Below are 20,512 nucleotides of genomic sequence, written 5' to 3'. Positions count from 1 at the left end.
AATGCCATACTTTTGCCCTTAAAGCCACATCTACACAGCGAACGATTCATTTGTTGCATTTATCTTTAAAGCTGATGGTTGGACACTAGCGGATATGCAAGTTCCAGTTGCCTAGGCAACTCTAGGAAAGTACTACCATGTCATATGTCAATAACCCTCCTGTATCCTGCACCCTCATTGCTTCACTCACTTACCTCAAAGCCAAGAATAGTTTCTGTCAAAACCCACCTGCTTCTAGATTTGTAGCTGTAGCCTGTCCTGGCTACTATCACTGAAAGGTGTTGTTACACCCTGAACAGGATACTGTCTGAGTTCATGACATCTTTAAACAACTTACAACATATTCAATGTCCCATTAGAAACCATTTTTAATGTTTCCCTTCCTCTTAAAACGGTTGCGTAATGACGCTAACGGGACTTGACTGTAAAGCTTTTTCCATATTGACCTTCTGAAGTTGGCATAAAAATGCCATCAATTCTCTTTTTATTCAGGGGTGTGAATAATGTCAGTGTTATGTAAGACGTCTTCTATTCATTATTCTAAACAGAAGACCTTGGGTTCTTTTAGTGCTTGTGACTGCTGGATGACAGCGAGTGACGGTTAACACCATCACTTTGCATCATGTCCCTATTAAAAATGGTACAATTTTGCCAGTTAAAAAGAATGAAAGTTTTTAACTTTCTCAAGAGGTGTATTTGCCATAAAAGGTGGTACTATAACTATAATAATTACATTGTTCCCATATGAAATTGTACCTCAGCATCACTTGTTTAAAATGAGGTCATAAGAGATCAAAACCCTTATTGTAGCTTGGCGCCAGCTATTATGATAGACATGTTCTGGATATCGCCCAAATTAAACAACATCCCGGAAATGTGTCTTTGACACTTTATCTAAAAATATCTGCAAAATCAATGCAACCATCTCTATTTATGTCATTGTTTCTAAAGGACTGTTTGGCATAATGTGGCACAATGTAACACAATATGGCAGTAATATGTCAGTAGAAGGATTTCGTTGAAGAGGAAGGAGCTTTCAGTGAGTGCTCATTGTGTTTTGGTGCATTACATCCCTTTGATGATCCATCAGCAGATCAGTTATGAAATTCTGTGCAGCCGCTGGTTTTTTTTGTTTGTTTTTTAATTGGTCATTCACTGGTCATAACCAAAAATGTTCCTCTTTTTGTTCCTTTTTTTGGATTGACCTTTGTTATAGTTATTGTATGACATCATTTTTAGATTTGCTTTATTTGAGCTTGAAGGAGGTGAAGTGAAAATGGAAAATGTTTCAAATGTCTGCACTGACAGCTACAAATTAAAAAAATAGCCTGACTCCTGCAGCGAGGGTATCTTGTGACTGTGTTATGCTGTGGGGTGGGGTGGTTCTTTTAGCAGATCGTTTTCACTTATCTCCTTACAGGGAAGCACGTTACCACATACAGTTGGTCTGAGTGATCATCCTTGTCTTATGATGACAAACGTCATTTCGATGTGAGCAGTCTCTTCAAGGACGACAAAGAGTTAAATGGTTTAATGAGCAGTACAAGCTGTGAGTCACTGTTATGTAAACCTAATGAGGGGATTTTTTTTGGAAAAATGGTATTCATGCCACCAGTGGAGTTTAAGAGATGTCACTCAGGCCTAGTGACCAGACAGCAACCATCTAGCATCCTCCTTGCAGTTAGCAAGCGTTTGTGAGATATACATTGCTAAAGCCTCAGTCAACAGGCCTACAGGTGGTCAGGGAGCCCCGACTAAACGCTGGTTACTAGGAAAAAGTGTATATTTCACAACTGTTTGCTGTTGCCTCCATGAAATTAGTTGCAAGGAGGTGCTGCCGCAATCTGCTTTGGTCGCTAGCAGATTGGCACAGCCACATGTAGCTTACATGAAATGCACCGATTAGTGTCCAAATGTTCACAAACTATTCAGTAAGCTGTACTGACACTGTGAAAAGTGCGATATAAACCGTAAATAAAGACTAAAGACTTTTTCAAGTTTCACTACAGCTCAGTGAGCAAATGGAGAGTTTTTTGCAGGCTAGTCAGGTCAACTGTGGCAGTCTGCTAGCAACCAAAACATTTACAAGAAGATTTTTGGTGGTATGCTCTTTCTGATCAATTTCTCTTGGTGACAGCCAGAAAACTGTAGCGACTAATTGCAGAATACATGTGTTTCTCTTATAACCAGTAGTCGTTAACCGGTCTCTAGGCCTGTGGGTGTGTGTATCCAAAGCCTTATGAAGACACTTCAAGAATTAACTCATGTTCAACTATAATATTTTCAAAGACATAGATTGACATTTTAGGAAAAATTGTTTTTGTTTTTTTTTGCTTTTTTCATGAACTATTTGAGAAGAAGATTGTGTTTATCTCTCTAGCCAGTTAGCTTAGCTTAGCATAACAAATGACGATAAGGTGAACAGCTAGCTTGACCAGAGATGGTTTAAATGCACGTTATGAGACGTGACACTCGAAGAAACCTGATAAGAAAGAAATCTACAAAGCTAAAGATGGCAGTTGTACTGCTTCAGTCCCCAAAGAGCCAATCCAAGAGCGAAAAAGGAACCAGTTAAACAATCATGTTCAAATCATGCCTTGATGAGTTGACTGAAACCTCTATGCGTTTGTGTCCCAGTGACCTCTGAAATTAAACATTATAGTTTCATATGACTGCCTAAATCTAATCCAAATTGGCTACCAAGTTTCAGGACTTGCCTATAAAAGGATATTGGCCTGACTAGCAAGCAAACATGTAATTTAAACGAGCTTTAGATGTTGTAATAGATAAATATTGTTGCCTTTAGGCAGAGCCTGAAAGTATACAAATCTCTCCTAAGATAAGCAGCTCCTGGCCAAAGCTGCAGGGCCCAATAAGCTAAAAAAAATGCTGTGAAGTAAAGACACTGCATACTGCTTTTATATAATTACTTTCTCTACACCACTACTAACGTACAGCTAAATAAGTATGACATGAGAGTTGTGTTGTTGCGCACCACCAATGCTTTTTTCAGGGTTTTTGTAGCATTTGTCAGCGGCGTAGAGCCCAATCAGTGGCCTCTTTCCCACTCACACTGCACTGACTAATGCAGTGTTATTGCTTCTGACTGCCTGTGAGTCCTCAAGTGCGTCTGTAAAAACGGTCAGTGGCGTCTGAAGCACGTCATCAGCAGCTCCAGAGAGGCTGCTGATGAAAACGCTGGCAGCGCTCCGCTTTTCTCCCTGCGTCGTATGAAAGGAGCCGTTAGTCAGCCTTAAAGAGCCACACAGTCTTGCTGCAGCTATTAATAGACACTTTTTTTTTCCAGGAGAACAAATTTGAAGCCAGCCCAACAAAATCCCCCTTTCTCTGCTCATTTCCTCCCCACCCACTACTCCGCATAGAGCCGTGTACTGTGACAAATTGCTAACAAAATGTATTTTTAGCATCTCAAGCAAACCACATTTGCTTTTATTTATACTGTAATGCATGCAAAGAGTTAACATATAGGCTCAGAAAGCCTTAATGTGAGATTATACAGCAGCCCTCGCTGAGATGACCGCTGAATCATTCATTAATTATTAGCTCAAACCAGATTTCACACATGACTAAGCCAGCTGTAGTTTTTGTGTAGTCTGAGTGAAACGCAGGTAAGATAAGCTTAAAAGGAATGTTTTAGCTGTTGTTTTGTCACTTATTACAGAGGCAAGCACAAATGATGATTGACAATTAATTAGGCAACTATTATCAAGGATAAGTGTGACACTACTGTAATGGGGTATCTTTATGACAAGTGGTTTTAGCCCGCAGTATCAGCATGGGGCTGCAGAACTAACTGGTGACTGTCTGGGTCCAGTAGGTCAAAGGTTGGGGAGGCAGATCAATGATATGAAGGTTGTTGGTTTGAGGTCACATGCTGGCTTCTCTCCTCTCCCTTGCTTTAATATATAGCAACCATAATTTTATTAGAGCAGATAATGGGTGGGATTTTCACAAGCAACAAGCAAGCGTGTGGACTCTCAGGAGGGGAGGGGTTTGGTTGCTTCAGAGCTTTGGGCGTTTCAAAATGTGGAAGTGGGTGACTTTACAGACCTGCAGGAGGCTGCCCTCCCAGTATGAAGTTAAAACAGGACTGGCAGCTTTTTCCCTGTGTCGCAACCGGCTGAGAGAAAAGCCACCGCCCACCTGTGTTTGTGTTTTATTTCGGTAAATGTCAGATGCAAAGTAAAAGAGCCGTTAATACATTCATCCGTTTTGGCTTCTGGTTTAAGTGACACCTTATGAATGAACATGACAAAAATAAAAGGCTTTGCTGATTTGTGAGCAGGAGAAACTTGACGTGACCACAGCTTTAAAATAAGAGCCTCACGGCATGTTGTGGAGCGTAAATCAAACAGAATAATTAGGTGTTGTTTGCTTGTGGGTGAGTTAAAAGCCTCTCCTGACATCGACCATCATTACACAATCATATGTTTTCCACAGGAACGCAACAAGCTCCCGTGGAAAACATATGATTAATGGAAGATAGACTCCAATCCTTATAAGAATAGCAGCAACAGTATGCACAAATACTTGTTGCCACCTATTTTACTGTGTCAAAATGTCTAAATCCACTACTAAAATAACGCTGTGAAATATAAAAATTCATCTTCCTTTGAGCTCCCATAGAGCAGTAGAAAACAACAAAAGCAATCCAGTGCTCAATACTCAATTGTCAAGTACAACTACCTTGAAACTGCAATTAATTACAGCTCTGAAGTATAATAAATGCACATACTCAGTGTTTGTATCACTGTGAATAATAAGGCTGTTAAATTCCAGTAAAATATCACTCAGAGGGTCTTCAGCAGACTTTGCCCACTGGCTGTGGGTATGCATTTGCTGACATGGCTGTTGAAACTCATCGTTTAGCAGCTGGTGTCAGAGAGTGATCTAACCCATGTGGTATTTTCGCTGAACCACTTCTGTTTTTATGAGCGAATGCCATTGTGAGTTTGACGAAGGGGGATGCTTGAATCAGGGGGAAATGCATTTCACAGCTTTCCACGGGGAGCTCTGATTCAATTCTGTCAGCGTTTAACAAAAAACGTTCACTTCGTGCAGTGAAATAAACGCAGTACAATAGCAGAGAAAGAACATAACAATGAAATGGTCCCCTGTGAGAATGCACTTGGTGAAAGTGGGAAGGAAGAACATTTAACAGGAAGAAACCTCCAGCAGGGCCGTGCTCAGGGAGGGGGGCAGCCATCTGATTGGTGATTGAAGGGAAAGGGAAGAGGGGGGGAGAAGTAGCATAGAGAGACCATGAAGCACACACAGGAGAGAGTAGACAAACATTAATAACATGCAGCAGAGCCCTAACTGTTATCAAAATAAAAGTTTAAAGCCAAATCTTAAACTACAGAAGGTGTAAGCTCGATTCAACCTGAGAGCCGGTAACACAGGAGAGGAGCCTGACAGCTGAAGACTCGCCTCTCTTTGTACTTTTTACTTTTCAGGAAGCAACTATTAAAACCGATTATTGTCTTAACTGCAACATGACAATCCTTAATCTACTCCAGACTTTCATAACGCTCCCACTGAGATGTCGAAGGCGTTTTCAGTTCCTCTAACTCTGCTCTCTCTCTTTTTTGTAGGGAACTTTATTCTGTTTCTCAACCTTCATCCTGTGAGAACCAGCATAAAGTCATGAGGTCATCATTATTTCTGGAGCTGTAGTTCACAGTTTGATTACATGTCCGCACTCTGCATCATCACATCTGAGCCTAATTTAACCCCGTCTGCCCGCTTCTGTGAATTTTTTTTAGCTGACTTTTAAAAAAATAAAAATCTCATAAGTTTTGTAGACTATGATTTAAAAAAATAAAACGAATCCTCCGTCCACACGCTGTCACCCACGCAGAGGCCGCTGTTATGTATCAGCAGTGGGTGTTGAACCACGCAGACTCGCTGCCTGCTGCTTTAATGCGTCTGTGGATGAATTTAGTGTAATTTAGTTTGATTCTGTGAAACTAGAGGAGTCACTGTGACTGCACTGAGAAGAGCAGCACCCACAGAGATGGAGCTACAAGCCAAACTCCAAAGACTCGTTTTGCCCCCTAGAGGCTAAAAAAATAATAATTTATTTGCTGATATTTCCGTTGTTTGAGATGGAGCTAAAATTATCCTGTTGGTCCTAATGACCCTGAACATGTAAACTTTGATAAGTTGAAAGTTTTTGCCTTGATTCGTTGTAGAGGCAAGGCTGGGTTAGCAGCCAAGGAAAACAGGTAATTTTCCTGGAGCCCAAAACTCTCTGAGCTCCCCCAGGGTCAATGTTTACTTTGCAGCAATTACCTTTTTTTAAATCTATATTTTCAGCTTTGATTTGTGGTGAACTTGTGCGAAAACATGGACCTTTAAACTGCTGTACAGTATGCAAGTCTTTGATGGATCAAGCATCCTCCTACATTAACTGAAATTAATAGCAAATCCTGCAGGGGTAGCAGGTTTAATCCAACAAAGAGGGAGAAAAATGCAAGTGATTGAGTGAGGCTGCTGTGCATTTGTAGAGCTAATAAATGTAAAGCTGAAAGGAGACGGAAGGTGTTGAGCCAAAAAAGTGATATCTGATGTTTCTGTGTGTTTTTCATTTGTAATATCTTTGCTTATATTAGTAAATAGATTGTAGTGAACAGGGTTTAGATAATAGGATATATATATATATATAAAATAATGACCTGTTTTGCAAGTATCTTTATGGCTCTGCGTTATAGTAAGAGATAAGATACCTTTATTAGTCCCACGAGTGGGAAATTTCATGTTAAGGCTGCCGACCAATTGCACGCAATGGCGGCGCCATCTTACCCTCCGACCATGCATACATTACACAAAAACATCACATAGGGACGACAGGTCAGAGAGGTATAACAATGGAAAATGCACAACATGAAAAAAATAATAACTCCCCCCAGACTGAGCTCCAACAGGGAGATCAGTTTGAGAACAGAAAAAAACCACCTCTGCACATAGCACATGAAAAAACTCTTAATACACCAAAGAAACACATGACAAGCAACAGGGATGGGTAAAGGGTGAGAGACAGCCTGTGCATCCGGGCCTGCAGCATATGCGCTGGTCTCCTTGATCCACCGTCAGCATCGGAAAGGAATAAGCGTTGAAGGCGTTTGGAGGGGGGATGAGTGTATATTCGTATGTGTATATATGTGTCTGTATGTGTCCAGAGTTCAGCTGAGACAGTGTCCTTCGCCCTGCCGAGCTAAGTAAACAGTCTTCCAGCCAACCCAGGTGGCCTTGCGTAGGACAGGAAGAACAGTCAAAGCACAGTAAATGAGACATTGAGTCTCAAAGGAACTACCTGTACAAAATAAGGCTCAAGAAAAAATAAAAATAAATATTGTTCCTACATTATAATCAACCCAGTGCTTTTTGGCCACTTAAACCATCTGTATTTACCTGCCTTCTTGGAAGATCTCTTTATAAAAAGACACTTTTAATATCGATAAGACTTTTTAGCTGAATAAATAAACATGACTGGAGCTATTGTGTTGTTTGAGGCTCAAAATGATTTGATATGATTGACACGTTTCACAGATTACAGGCCCGAAAAGTCATTTACAACAGTTTAAATACGGGAAAACACTTCAAGGGGAACCGGTGTATGCTTTTTACGCTGGGGCCCCCTAGAGGATCGCTCTGTCCCCTGCAGGAGGCAGAGGAACACCAATAAAGCGAAAAGGATGCTGCTCTTGAAAGCATCCGGAAGCAATCTCTTAAACGACTGCAGCTAAAGCCTGTTAATGGACGTCCTCTAATCCTCGGGTGCACTTTCCAGTCCGCAAGAGGAGCTGACTCACCCCCCCCTGTCACCTCCTACCTGGAGGAGGGCGCTCTTTATTCAGTTTCCATCCTCCGTTGAGAGGCTGTGGCGTGCTGGTCCAGGCTAGACGAAGAGCTGGGTACTTCTCCAAGTGCTCGTCATCCGTGCTCCGACAGGCCGGAGCAGCACTGTGAGCATCACCGCATCACATCCACTCGACATGGACTTCTCCATCCGCGCGGCCAACCTGGACGACTGCAAGGACATCGCGCGGATGATCATGGTGAGCGGACACGTGCGCGCGTGCGGTCCAGCTGCGTGTATGACTCGGAGTACATTATTAAGTAGCCTGTAGTGGCTTACGTCAGCAGGGCTTTTCATAAACACGGTGTTGCTGTTATTATTAGATTAGTGAGATATTATCGGATGAACTGTGCTCGTCCTGCTCGTTAGTTTCAGTGCAAACAGGCTAATAAACTGCCTGTAAATGCATGTTTACTGCCAGCTGAGCAACACTGATGTCTGGGATGTCCTAATAAATGATGGCAGCTGATGCTATTTTTGTTTATGTCCAGGAACTGGCAGAGTATGAGAAACTGGCAGAGCATGTGAAAGTGACCCAGAAAGGTAATGTATGTAGCGATGTCTCAAGTTTCTGCCTTGATTTTATCCGTAATGCTTAATAATGATTAAGAGTGTGGTTATTATAATGTAATTTATAAACTTGGATATAAATGTTTAGTCTTGCTTTATAGGCACATATATAATATCTTTAATCACAAATAAATTATTACATCGAGTAAAACCATGTTCTTTGTTTTGGCATCATTTAGAAAGTCTGGGTAAATTAATTAAAGTTTTTAAAAGCAGCTTTATACACATACAGATTTGTGAGTGTGTTAATGGAGCTTTTATAACTACTTATGTCAGATTTTAATTCATGTTTAATTCAGGCAGTTGTCATTAGTTCAGTATTTTGTGTCACCACATCTATTGTGAGGACCATCTATACTTTACAAAGGATTTATAAATGCCTGAAAAGGGGAACTTCAAGACTCAGTCTTTGGGAACTGTACAACACAAAAAGTCAAAATAACGTTTTATTCAAAAATGGGGTGACTGTGGCTTAGGAAGCAGAGTAGGTCACCTACTAATCCTAAGGTTGCTGGTTCAATCCCCACCTGCTCCAGTCTGCATGCCAATCAGTTGCTCTCTGATGCATCCAGAGTATGAATGGTGTGAATGTTGCATAACCAACACGTTCTCACTCCCAAACCGTAACATTTTACGCTAGGTGACAAATCGTCAACATATTACGTTTTCGGCTACCCACCACGTTCCTAAATGACGACCTCAGAAAAATGAGGAAATATGACAACCATATGGACTCAATCTACACATGTTCGCTCTTTTTCTTCAAATCACTTAGAAACACGCTATTTAACATCATTAAAGTCATGGTTAAGCTCAGGAAAAAGGTTATGGTTAGGGCTAGGGATAAGGTTAGGTTTAGGGCTGGAACGTCTATTACCGCGGGAGCGTCATTGCACTGGATTTCGCCCATAACCCGCCGCGTACCATAAGAACGCCGAAGGTCTCCTTTTGCGTTCCTCAGGAACGCCCCGGGACGTGACAAAACGTCGGCATGTTACGCCTCGGGAGTGAGAACGGGCTGCCATAAAGCACTTACATAAAAAAGGATAGAAAAGCAGTGCTTGTATGTATGGGTGAAAGAGGCAAGTTGTATTAAAGTGATTTGAGTGTTCAGTTAGAGTAGAAGTAAGAACCAACATTGCTCATTTAATATTTGCAGAACACCAAAATATAAGTTGGACCACAGTCTGAGATTGTAGAAGACAGAGAGAGACTTACTGAGAAGCGAGAGCCACAGGGTGTTTTAAACTAAATATATTGAAGCTTCTTTTCATTTAAAACCAACATCAATAAGGTTATCATAAAGCAATAGTGAATATATCACAGAGCATCACAAACAAGTGTAAACACCATAAACAAAGCATCCATCATATTAATGTGTCAGAGTCCCCGGGCCATGGGCTCAGGGCTTTGTGTTTCTCTAAAGGTTTTTGTGTCTGTATTTAGTCTGGCTCCTTTTGTATATTACTATGATTAGTAGTCTTCCTTGAGTATTTTATTATATCCTTTGTAGTTTGTTTATATTTTAGTTGTCTTCTGGGCTTTCCATTATTGAGTTATCATCATTTGTGGTCCCTGTCTGTTCTCTAGTCATGTCTCCATGTCTGTCTACACTATGTTTGTGCTCCGTCTCTGCGGTTGTCTAGTCTCCCTGTTAGTTACCTCAAATGAGTCTTGCCTCCTTCGTCGGTCATGTCTTTGTGTTTGTTTGCTTTTCCTGCGGCAAGTTATTGTGCCTTGAGTCTGGGTTTCTGTCTGTGTTTATGTTTCCTGTCTTATTTTGTCAATCTCTCATCCTGTTCAGTTTCACTTCCTTTGGTTCTTTAGATGGATTCTGTTCAGCTGTGTTCCACAGGTGTCTCCACTCCATCACTCTGCCCTTTGTCACCTCGTCACTCATTCCCTCTTGCTGTATGTCCCGTACGCTCAATGTCTTCTGTGTAGTTTCCTAGTTAGTAAACTAGCATCCTAGTATCTGCTTAGTTTAAGTTCTTTTGTATTTTTGATCCCTGTGAATCCAGCAATAAATCTAAATTTTGAGTTCAGTGTCACTTCTGAGTCCTGCATTATTGAGTCCTAATCTTGCCAGCTACACAGCAACATATGACATAATTTGAGAATGCAGGAAAATGTTTTCTGTCTTTTAGAATTACTTCTGTTCATTCCTCAGGTTCAGCTTTCCTCTCGTTTGCAGTTAGTTGTTGTCAGTTAGCTATCTTTAGTCAGAGAAGTGCTCCTGAATTCAACACATAAGTTGTCAGCTGCCGAGCCTGTAGAGGTCTATGTGTCCCCCCTTGGCTATAGCCCCCGAGATGAGCACTGATCACAACCAAACCAAGCCAAGCCAGTCACACTGAACAATGTTACAGGCAGAATAACATTCTCCTCAGCTTCACCAGACTCTTTCACATCTGTCACATGTGCTCAGGGTGAACCTGCTCTCATCTGGGAAAAGCACAAGGTGCAAGTGGTGGCCCTGCCAATACTGGTATTCTATGGCCAATGCCAAATAGAGGCCATTGAACCCTCAAGCCTTCCTTGTGAAGTCTGTTTCTGATTGTTTGGTGAGAAACATTCACATCGATTACCTACTAAAGGTCATTGTGCTGCTCTGGCATCCTGTTCCACTTTGCACAAAGGAGCAGTTCCTGGTCCTACTGATGGGTTAAGGGCCTTCTATGGCCCTCTTTAGCTCTGCTAGAGTAACTGACTGTCTCTTGGAGTCCATGCTCTCTAGACTGTGTTGGGAGACACAGCAAAACTCCTGCATATATTAATGTGCCACCCTGGAGGAGTTGGGACTACTTGTGCCACCTTTGTAGGGACCAGGTATCGCCTCATGCTATCTGTAGTGACACTGACCCTAGCCAAATGAAAAACTAGTGAAAAAATAGTCAGAAAACATGAGGAGGGAAAAATATCAGTGGTCTCCAGCTGTCAAACCATTCCTGCTTTTTTGGTTAATTGATTGGTTAATCAAATCTCTCAACTCTCTCTGATTGGTTACAAACTTTGACTCTCATTTCTCGCTCTCTTCAAATAGAGGTTCAAATTGTGTTCTTGACCTTATAAAAGTTAGTTGGACATATCACACAGTGTAAATGTTGGAAAAAAATCAATGATATTATTTATTAAAAAATAGTAAATCTTCTTTTGTAGCCGTAAAGTCAACAGTGCAACAAAAAAGCCAATAAAAAAGACATTTTGATTAATGCAGATTTCAGCTGCTTTAGGGGAACTCAGTTGTGGATGTGAAAACTACCAAAGGAAGTGCAATGAGAATAAATACACAGAGTATGTAATGTGGACTTTATCGTCCAGATGAAAAACTCTTCTAACCAAAAAATAAAGTTTCTGTATCAAGTATAGTTTGGTGTTCAGATATATTTATGTAAGCCCAGTAGATTTTATCACACTATAATAAAGTATTTGTCTGCGAGCCATTTGTTTCTACCACCAGGTAACAGGTTTTCCCAGGAAGCTTCATTCTAAAAATTAGGAATTATGGACCTTTGAGGAAAAACCACCTGTATTTTCCAACAAAAGGTCAAGAACTGGTTTTAAAGCTCTCTCTTAGCTAAGATTACATTTTGATGAAAAGCCTCAAACTGTTAAATGTAAACTGAATTTCCCCTTGTGAAAACACCGTGTAACAGCATCTATAATTTCTTTTCAGACTTGGAGCAGGATGGCTTTTCCAAGAACCCGTTCTTTCATGGGATCATCGCTGAGGTGCCAGAACAGCACAAAACCAAAGAAGGTGATCGTGTTACGCCCAGTTTTCACACACACTGTTGCGATCTACTGTCTAACAGCTGTAACCCGGTTACTGACACAAACTTAAAACTGATGGGTGACGAACCTCTAACAGTAACAGAAACTTACCAACGGAGAGAGCGAGCAGGAGAAACAAAAAGGAAAACCCAGGAGTAAACTGTAGAGGTATATCAAGTAAAGCCAAAAGGTCAAAAACTAAGCTAACTGTAGACTCAATAGCAAGACTTCAGCACTATAAGATACAAAAAGCTAAACAAATTTAACATTTTATATATTTTTGCACAATTACTTGTGTCGCACTAACTGGAAAACGGTAGCTACACTTAACACAAACATTAATTTCCATATAGCGTCCATTTACATCATCCTATTTATTACTTATGTTACCTAATGTAGCAGCACACAGCACATGTATCCTCCCTCCTTAAACACTTCTTACATAACAAAGTTGAAGTGCTTTTCCTAAGAATGCAGTAATTAGACCAGTAATATACGCTCTGCTGCCCAGCTGTGCTTTTTCCTTCCATGACACGGGCCTTTTTCCACACAGTCACCACTGTCCACTATCTGCTGACTTCAAATATCGGAGTCTATACTGAGAAGTAGCTACTTATGTCTTGGGTCTCATTAAAGTTGTGTTCCGCTCTCATCAGTGCTGCTTTGAGCTGCTGAAAAAACTCAATAAATCCATGAACTGGCCAGAGCCAATCAGCAGAGAAGTTAGCAGCCAAACAGTTTTGGACTCAGAATCATCAGATTCATCAAGTCACTAGAAACATGACTCCAGATGTTCTGCTGCCTCCGAGGAACCAAAAACAAAAAAGTAATAGTGGTTAAAATGACCTAACCAGCCTCACCACTGGGAAATGTGAGGTTTCATTTATAAAGGTTGTTGCACATTAACTGTGAGCAGCTCCACAACTCATATCACTTTTTTCACTGATGTGAGGGAAATTATACATATTTATGTGTTTACAGTGTAAAGTAAAGCATTATGCTGTTAATAATCACTCTGATAAATGTTCAGAGTCATTCACTCAGTGGGAAGGAGCACCAAAACGAATACACAAATTTCATGAATACTGAATTTAGCTTCTTCTAAATAACGATTATTTTTACGTTTTCTTCTTTCAGGGCACACAAAGATCGGCTATGCACTTTACTTCTATTCCTACAGCTCCTGGTCAGGCAGAGCCATTTATATGGAGGACCTGTATGTGATGCCTGAGTTCAGAGGTACAGTACAGCCTCTGAGAAGATGTCTCATCATCACTGTGACCCTATATTTGCAGGAAATCTCAAGTAATGCACATGATCTGTCTTTCAGGGAAAGGTGTTGGTAAAGCACTAATGAGCAAGGTGGCACAGGTGAGTGAAACATGTGAATAATGGAGAAGATAAACCTTGAGCTTTTTCCTGTTTTCAATATTTGCAGGAAAATATGCTGAACAGTGTCTCAGAAACAGCTTCCATGCTACATCTACAGCAGTCATTCCTGTCTTCCTTCTTGTTTTTGCTCCCCTGTAGCTGGCTCTGGCTGCTGGTTGCCACCAGCTCGACTTCACCGTCCTGGACTGGAACAAACCATCGATGGACTTTTACCTCAGCCAGGGCAGCTTCGATATCACTGCTACCATGGGCTACCACTGCATGCGCTGCGAGGGGGAGGCGCTGGAGCACCTGGCTCAACCTTAACCCAGCCCTCATGACCTTTCGTGACCTTTGCAGCCATGAGGTCAGCCCACACACTGCAGGGATGGAGCACCACTCAGTGGCCTCTTTCCAAAACTTGACAAGCTGATTTTTATTGACTGTTTGCTAATCCCTGCCTTCCTTAACATTCTAACTTTAAAGCCATTTAGCAATATTAACTATAACATTTTTCACCATTTTTACGCAGCAAATGTCACCTACATGTTGGTAACTAGCCTTTACTTTACAGATCACTTTAAGTTGGTAGAAACACACCCCTACCACAGTATAATATTTAAGAGATATAACTTTTAAAATACCTGTCGTTTTAATGGAGAGAGACAGAATACATATCACATAAGAGTTCTAAACTGAGTTGCATATTTCCATTGACTGAAATAAGTATTTGATCCCCTACAACCCAGCCAGAATTCTGGCTCCCACAGATTGGCTGTGTGACTATGTGGCACACGGATTACAGTCAACCAATGAATTAATGATTCCACATTTCAGTCTCTCCACCACCATGGACAAGAGCAAAGATCTGTCAAAGGATGTCAGGAACAAGATTGTAAGCTTGCACAGGAATGGGATGGGCCACAGGACCATCACAAATAGAAGACATACAGTATAAAAGAACCATCAGTCAGCCTCAGCCTAGATCTCCATGCAAGGTCTTGCCTCATGAGGTGAGGATAATCATGAGACAGGTGGTAGACCAGTGCACTATTAAAGATCTGAAGGCAGTTGGGACCACAGTCACCAAAAACACCATTGCTAACACACTACTCTCTAATGGACTGAAATTCAATTCAATTCAATTCAATTCAATTTTATTTATATAGCGCCAAATCACAACAAAAGTCGCCTCAAGGCGCTTCATAGATACAGAGAAAAACCCAACAATCACATGACCCCCTATGAGGAAGCACTTTGGCGACAGTGGGAAGGAAAAACTCCCTTTTAACAGGAAGAAACCTCCGGCAGAACCAGGCTCAGGGAAGGGCGGCCATCTGCTGCGACCGGTTGGGGTGAGAGAAGGAAGACAGGATAAAAGACATGCTGTGGAAGAGAGACAGAGGTTAATAACAGATATGATTCAATGCAATGAAATCTTGCAATACTTGTAAACTTATTCTTTTCAAGAATGCCTGACTTAAGTTTGTCAGCTGAATGATTCAGTGAAAGCTTGGGAGAAAGAAAATCAACTCAACCTGCCATGTTTGGAGGAAGAGAAATGCTGAGTATGACCCAAACACCACCATCCCCACAGTCAAGCACGGAGGTGGAAACATGCTACAGCTAAAGGTACAGGACCACTTCACTGTACTGAGGGGCCATGAAATCTTGGACAAGAACTTTGTTCCCTGAGTCAGAACACTGAAATGAGTCATGGATGGGTCTTCCAGCAAAAACCCCCAAAAACCCATCAAGATAAAAATTAGTGACCTCGACCAGTGTTTCCCAACCTTTTGGAGCCACAGCACATATTTCACATTAGAAAAAGCACAACGCTACCAAACAAAAATGTCACAAAGAGCATATTGATCATTTTCCTCTGCGCACCAGGTATAGTGGAATTGGCTTGTTTGTCCCCAGTATACCTCTTTTTTTCTTTTGACCACTGCAAGGGCCTGGGTCAGAATCTTCTCCAGGACCCAGATCGAACTGACTACTTTTTCTTTTCAGATATTTATCTTCTTCGTCTTCTTCTGTTTTACTGGCAGTTGGCAACCCATTTAATTAGAGCAGGTAGTTGTACTGCCCTCTAGTGGAAGAGAATGTAATTGTTCTGCCTGTTACTCAGGCTGATTGCTTAGAGCAGCGGTCTCCAACCTTTTTTGCGCCACGGACCGGTTTATGCCCGACAATATTTTCATGGACCGGCCTTTAACGTGTCGCGGATAAATACAACAAAATAAAACTAGCACCGGTACCGAAAAAAAGAAGATTTATTCATAACACACGTGAAAAGACCCAGGAAAACCGAGTAGACGATAAAAACGATAACAAAATAACGCTGAAAACCAATAAAAACCTTGAAAACCATACATTTCACACCTGAGCCTCAACTCTCACGGCCCGGTACCGGTCCGAGGCCCGGGGGTTGGAGACCGCTGGCTTAGAGTACTAATCAGGTGGAACCAGATAATTTTCCACGGCACGCATACCTATGTGCCGCGGCACAGTGGTTGGGAAACACTGGCCTAGACAATCTTCAAGCAGCAGATAAGAAAAGCATTTAGAGAGTTTCCGTGAAAAGGAGTGGGCCAAAATCTCTCCTGAGATGTGGGCAAACCTGGTGACCAACTACAAGAAACATCTTACTGCTTATTTCACTCAGTGACATGCAAATACATTTATAAATATTTAATCTGCTGGATGTTTGGGTGATATTTTGTCTCTCTCCATTAAAATGAAAATACCATCAAAGAGACTATTAATTTCTTTGGAAGGGAGCAAACTTACAATTCAGCAGGGGATCAAATATTTAGTTCCCCCACCGTATATGAGTAACATAAAATTAATTGTCTGATTTACACCAATATTACACATATTTCAGATGATGTTTTGCACAGTTAGTGCCTATAGAATAATGACACGATGCCTGAATTTCGCTATAAACTTGTGAAATGTGAGGCTCTCTGGTCTTCTCCGGTACCTGTTGACGAGCACTAGAACAACTCTGTCTCTGCACTGTGGAGAAACAGGACAATCACTATGCCGGGCAGGGATTTAGCCAATGGTCATTTTACTTTTATGTTGAAAAGAATATGCAGTGTCAAGTGTTGGAATGGGGAAGAAATGTGTGCAATACATTTGAAAAGTACAATGCAGAGACACTGAAGCTGTTTTGTGTTTTCCTTGTGTGACGTGTTAAGAATTGTGTGATAAATGATGAAACATTTAGACAACAGGGTGTGATACATGTGTATGTAGTGACACTTTAGACAACTTGTGACCTAAGGTATAAGATATGATCTGAATTTTGTTGGGGTTTTTTTGCACAAAGATCCTCAAAAATCTTATGCATTGCAACACTAAGACATATGTTCAGTGTGCGACTGTTTTAAAGGTTTTTTGTATCTTATCCCTTTAAATTTACTCTAACAACAGCAACCAAAGAGTCAGTCACCTCTGCCTCTCGTCTTCCAGATGAGGAGCGCTGCGAAGCTGTTGTGAAGCACAGCGTTGGTATTTGCACTGTTTTCTTCTTTTTTCTAGCTGTTTATGTGTATTGAGGTCTTGTGATGAGAGTGTGCGCTAAAGGAATCAGCTGGACTCAGACTAAAACCTCCATCTTTGCAGCCAGACGTGCGGGACTGGTTTCAAAGACCTGGACGAAGCCTCGAGTCAAACAAAAACAATCCATCTGGTCGTATTTGAAAACTAAGAGAAAATCTTGGACCAGGCTCAGTGCACGTCTTTGAACCTGTCTCGCTAAAATGAAAGCGGCGTAATTCTGGTCTGCACTTCTGTTTTATATTCAGTCTCAATTTTTTTTTTTCTCAGAGAGGGCGTCTTTCCAGCACTTTAATGAAAACAGGCTGAGCTGGGGGTTACATTTGGTTTGTTTTCTTTCTTTCTAAACAAGTAGAAACCGCTGACCGTTCTTTGTTACTTTTTGCAATTTGCATTTACAAAGTAATTCACTCTGGAATGCATGGTATTTTATTTTATTTAGTTAGTTAGCTATCCATCTTTGGGACATCGAAATATTGCATGTCTAATGTGCAAAATCTGCAGCCTAGCTCAGTTTTGCAAAGTAAATCTTTGTGCTGCTACAAAGTGCATTTCCACAAAAATCCACGCCGAGTCCAAGGGATCACGAGGGGATCATTATGTCTTATCTGCAGCTTCCCATCAGAATTTCAGACCAAGTGCTATAAATTATTCAGTCTCAAACTGTTTTCCCAACATGGATTTCCCAAAGCACTTCAAAATCAAAGTTCAGCCCGTGTTCCTGTCAGTCACGACTGCAGTAAATCTCAGAAGAGATGCTTTGTGCATAAAACAGAGAGCAGCAGCTCACCAGTTTAATATTTTTTAAGATGTTTCCTCAGTTTTTAGTGTGTTGAATGTGTGTGTGTGATTACAACACTGTGTAATAGCAGAGGAGGCAACCGTGACGCATTCTCATTTCCACGGCTGTGCGGCCGTGTTATCCAGTGTACCATAAGAGCTCATATTCAGTGTTCCCGGTGAGGTCGGTGTCTTTAATGTCCTCATATTTCCGATGTCGTCTGTGAAATTACCGAAAATAAAAGTTGTGTGGAAACCTTGTGAATTAAGGCTTTTCGGGGCATTTTTGACTTCATCCGCTGAGTTTTTAAAAAAGAGCTTCATGAGGTGCATAAATTCCCTCGGATCACAGAGGAGCAGTAAATTCCTCAGCTGAAGTCAAAGCACTGAAAAGAAAATCACCAAAAATGGATCCATAAGTTTTTCATCTGATATTCGAAGCCATGAAATTGCCACAAAAGGTAGATGCTTGAATTTGGGGTCATTTGCTGTGTGTAAAAACAAACAATGAATAAAACACTCAACATGTACGAGAGTCGGTGGTTTCATGTTGTGACTGTCTTGAAAACCAGAAACTGTCCACCTGTTCATTGATTAGAGTAATAAAATCTGTCAGAATTCAAGGTGACATGCATGTGTAGCTGCGCATTTCTTCTTTAGTCTGTTTGTCTTTATTTTATTAACATCAGACGTATAGATTGAATATTACTACAAAGTAGATGAGTTGTGCTATCCAGAGTTAAAACTTTAATGCAGCTCAATATTCAATAGGGGGCGTACTGACATCACCCATTTTTAAAAATCCCAGTTTGGATTTAATTTTTTCTCCAACTATGCTCAATACATACTGTGCAAAAGTCTTGATTTAGTCCTCATTTCTTTGTGTTTTACTTCCGAGCAGCCAGGCTTTGCAGACATTCTTTGAAGTGCTCTTGAGGAGTAGTTCTCCAGGCTTTCTGAAGCTCTTTCAATGTTCTTCTTTGGACACTGGCTGCTTTTTCACTCATTTTCAGTCCAGTCCTTGTATTTGGTCATCATCAAAGAAATGTTTGGTTTGTTTGTTAAGCCACAAGACAAACAAATAAATCAGTCAAGACTAAAAAAAGGCCCTTTAACTCAGGGACTGAAGGGACGAACCACTGCTGCGTCAACACAAAACAGACAACTTAGCAAAGACCAATTTTAAACTGTACTTTTAGGCACAAAAACACATCATTTGTTCCCATTTCTTTAGCTGAATCTATGAAAAATATCAAGGATAACAAAGTTTGACAGACGCAAAATAACATGCCGATTCCCAAAGAGCCATTAGCCAAAAACTTAGCACATCTCTGCACGGTGTGCAGTGTGGCCTTAAAAAACAGCTCATGAAAAAGATACAGTTATGAGGTACATTTAGATTTTTATCCACCATGCAATACTGGAAAGCATCTGAGCATGACCCAAACATACTGCCAATGCAATAAAACACACAGTGGGACACTATCAGCCATGGATTGGCCTCCCCAGAGCCAGACGTCAACATCATAGAAGCAGTGTGGGATCATCTTGACAGAGAACAGAACAAAAGGCAGAAACATCCAAAGAAAAGCTTTGAATGTCCTTCAAGAAGTCCGGAGAACTATTCCTGAAGATGACTTGGTGAAATTTTAAAAAAGCTTGATTAGGAGAGTTCAGACTGTGTTGAAGAATAAAGATGTTGTAACAAATGTTGACTTTCAAGATCGCTGCAAGTGTACAAACTCTGTCTTTGACTTTTTACACAGTTTTGAATACTTTAGCCTCCACATAAATATACAGACCTCTGCTATATTTAACAGGACATACACAGATCAAAGTACAAGTACCTGCTGCTAATAAGCCATGAAAAGCTAAAACAGAAAAGTCCACTGGTATTTATTCAATTCAACTGCCTCAAGGCGCTGCAGCTCACATTGTTCTATTCGTCATGTGAGGACGAGTCACATTTCTGTGGAGTTTTAACCATGAGTAGTGCTAAGCAGGGGTATTTCTCAGTCCCTGTTTGGTGACTCTCCCACGCATCCCATCCACAGTAGCTGTCATAAGGTGAAAGGCGGGGTACACTCTGGACAGTTCATCACATGACTCTGATACATACACTTGTGAAATGGAGACGTTCCATGTTTTTGAATCATATTCAACATTTCATCTTCTTCGATACAGTGCCTGCAAATAAACGTGATATACTAGGATGCAAACAAAAAAAATATATTTATCAATAGATGTAACATTTGCATAATCGTCCACAGCGCTTGCTGAAATGTTAGACCGTCCTTCCGTGCAGTACATTTGAGGGTTTTCTTCCATTCCTGCAAGTGGGCCTTTGCGGATTTGCTGCGTGCTCCTGATCACCATTCACTCGGATATGATGACTTGAATCAATGTCTGCAAACTCACCAAAGTTTGAAGCAAGAAACCCCAAATGAAAACATTTCCACCGCTATGCTTTACAGATGGTTCTTCTCCTGAAAAGCCACATTGGGTCCAAACAAGTTTACTGCTCCTGTGGCCAAACAGCTCTGTCTTTCATTGGGCTGCCCAGAGCAT

At 41.0% G+C, this 20,512-nt stretch overlaps 1 protein-coding gene across 1 annotated transcript; it reads left to right on the top strand.

The window, feature by feature from the left end:
* The first annotated feature begins 7,729 nt into the window (after positions 1-7,729).
* On the top strand, positions 7,730-18,545 carry sat2a.1 (spermidine/spermine N1-acetyltransferase family member 2a, tandem duplicate 1). The gene is made up of 6 exons (XM_006801704.2): positions 7,730-8,081; positions 8,374-8,425; positions 12,129-12,212; positions 13,364-13,465; positions 13,557-13,597; positions 13,757-18,545. Exons 1-6 carry the CDS (start codon positions 8,019-8,021, stop codon positions 13,922-13,924), a joined length of 510 nt encoding a protein of 169 aa, XP_006801767.1. The 5' UTR covers positions 7,730-8,018; the 3' UTR covers positions 13,925-18,545.
* Positions 18,546-20,512: the final 1,967 nt, after the last annotated feature.

Source organism: Neolamprologus brichardi, chromosome 3, assembly GCF_056152115.1.
Source record: "Neolamprologus brichardi isolate AB-2024 chromosome 3, ASM5615211v1, whole genome shotgun sequence".
In the NCBI taxonomy this organism is placed as follows: domain Eukaryota; kingdom Metazoa; phylum Chordata; class Actinopteri; order Cichliformes; family Cichlidae; genus Neolamprologus; species Neolamprologus brichardi.
This window is presented reverse-complemented; position numbering and strand designations above follow the sequence as displayed.

What these genes read in the sequence shown, in the direction of transcription:
- sat2a.1 (XM_006801704.2), top strand. Translation starts at nt 8,019, where the DNA reads ATGGACTTCTCCATCCGCGCGGCCAACCTGGACGACTGCAAGGACATC. An exon ending in ACAGCACAAAACCAAAGAAG is followed by an intron (nt 12,213 to 13,363) that starts GTGATCGTGTTA and finishes TTCTTCTTTCAG; the next exon opens with GGCACACAAAGATCGGCTAT. An exon ending in TAATGAGCAAGGTGGCACAG is followed by an intron (nt 13,598 to 13,756) that starts GTGAGTGAAACA and finishes GCTCCCCTGTAG; the next exon opens with CTGGCTCTGGCTGCTGGTTG.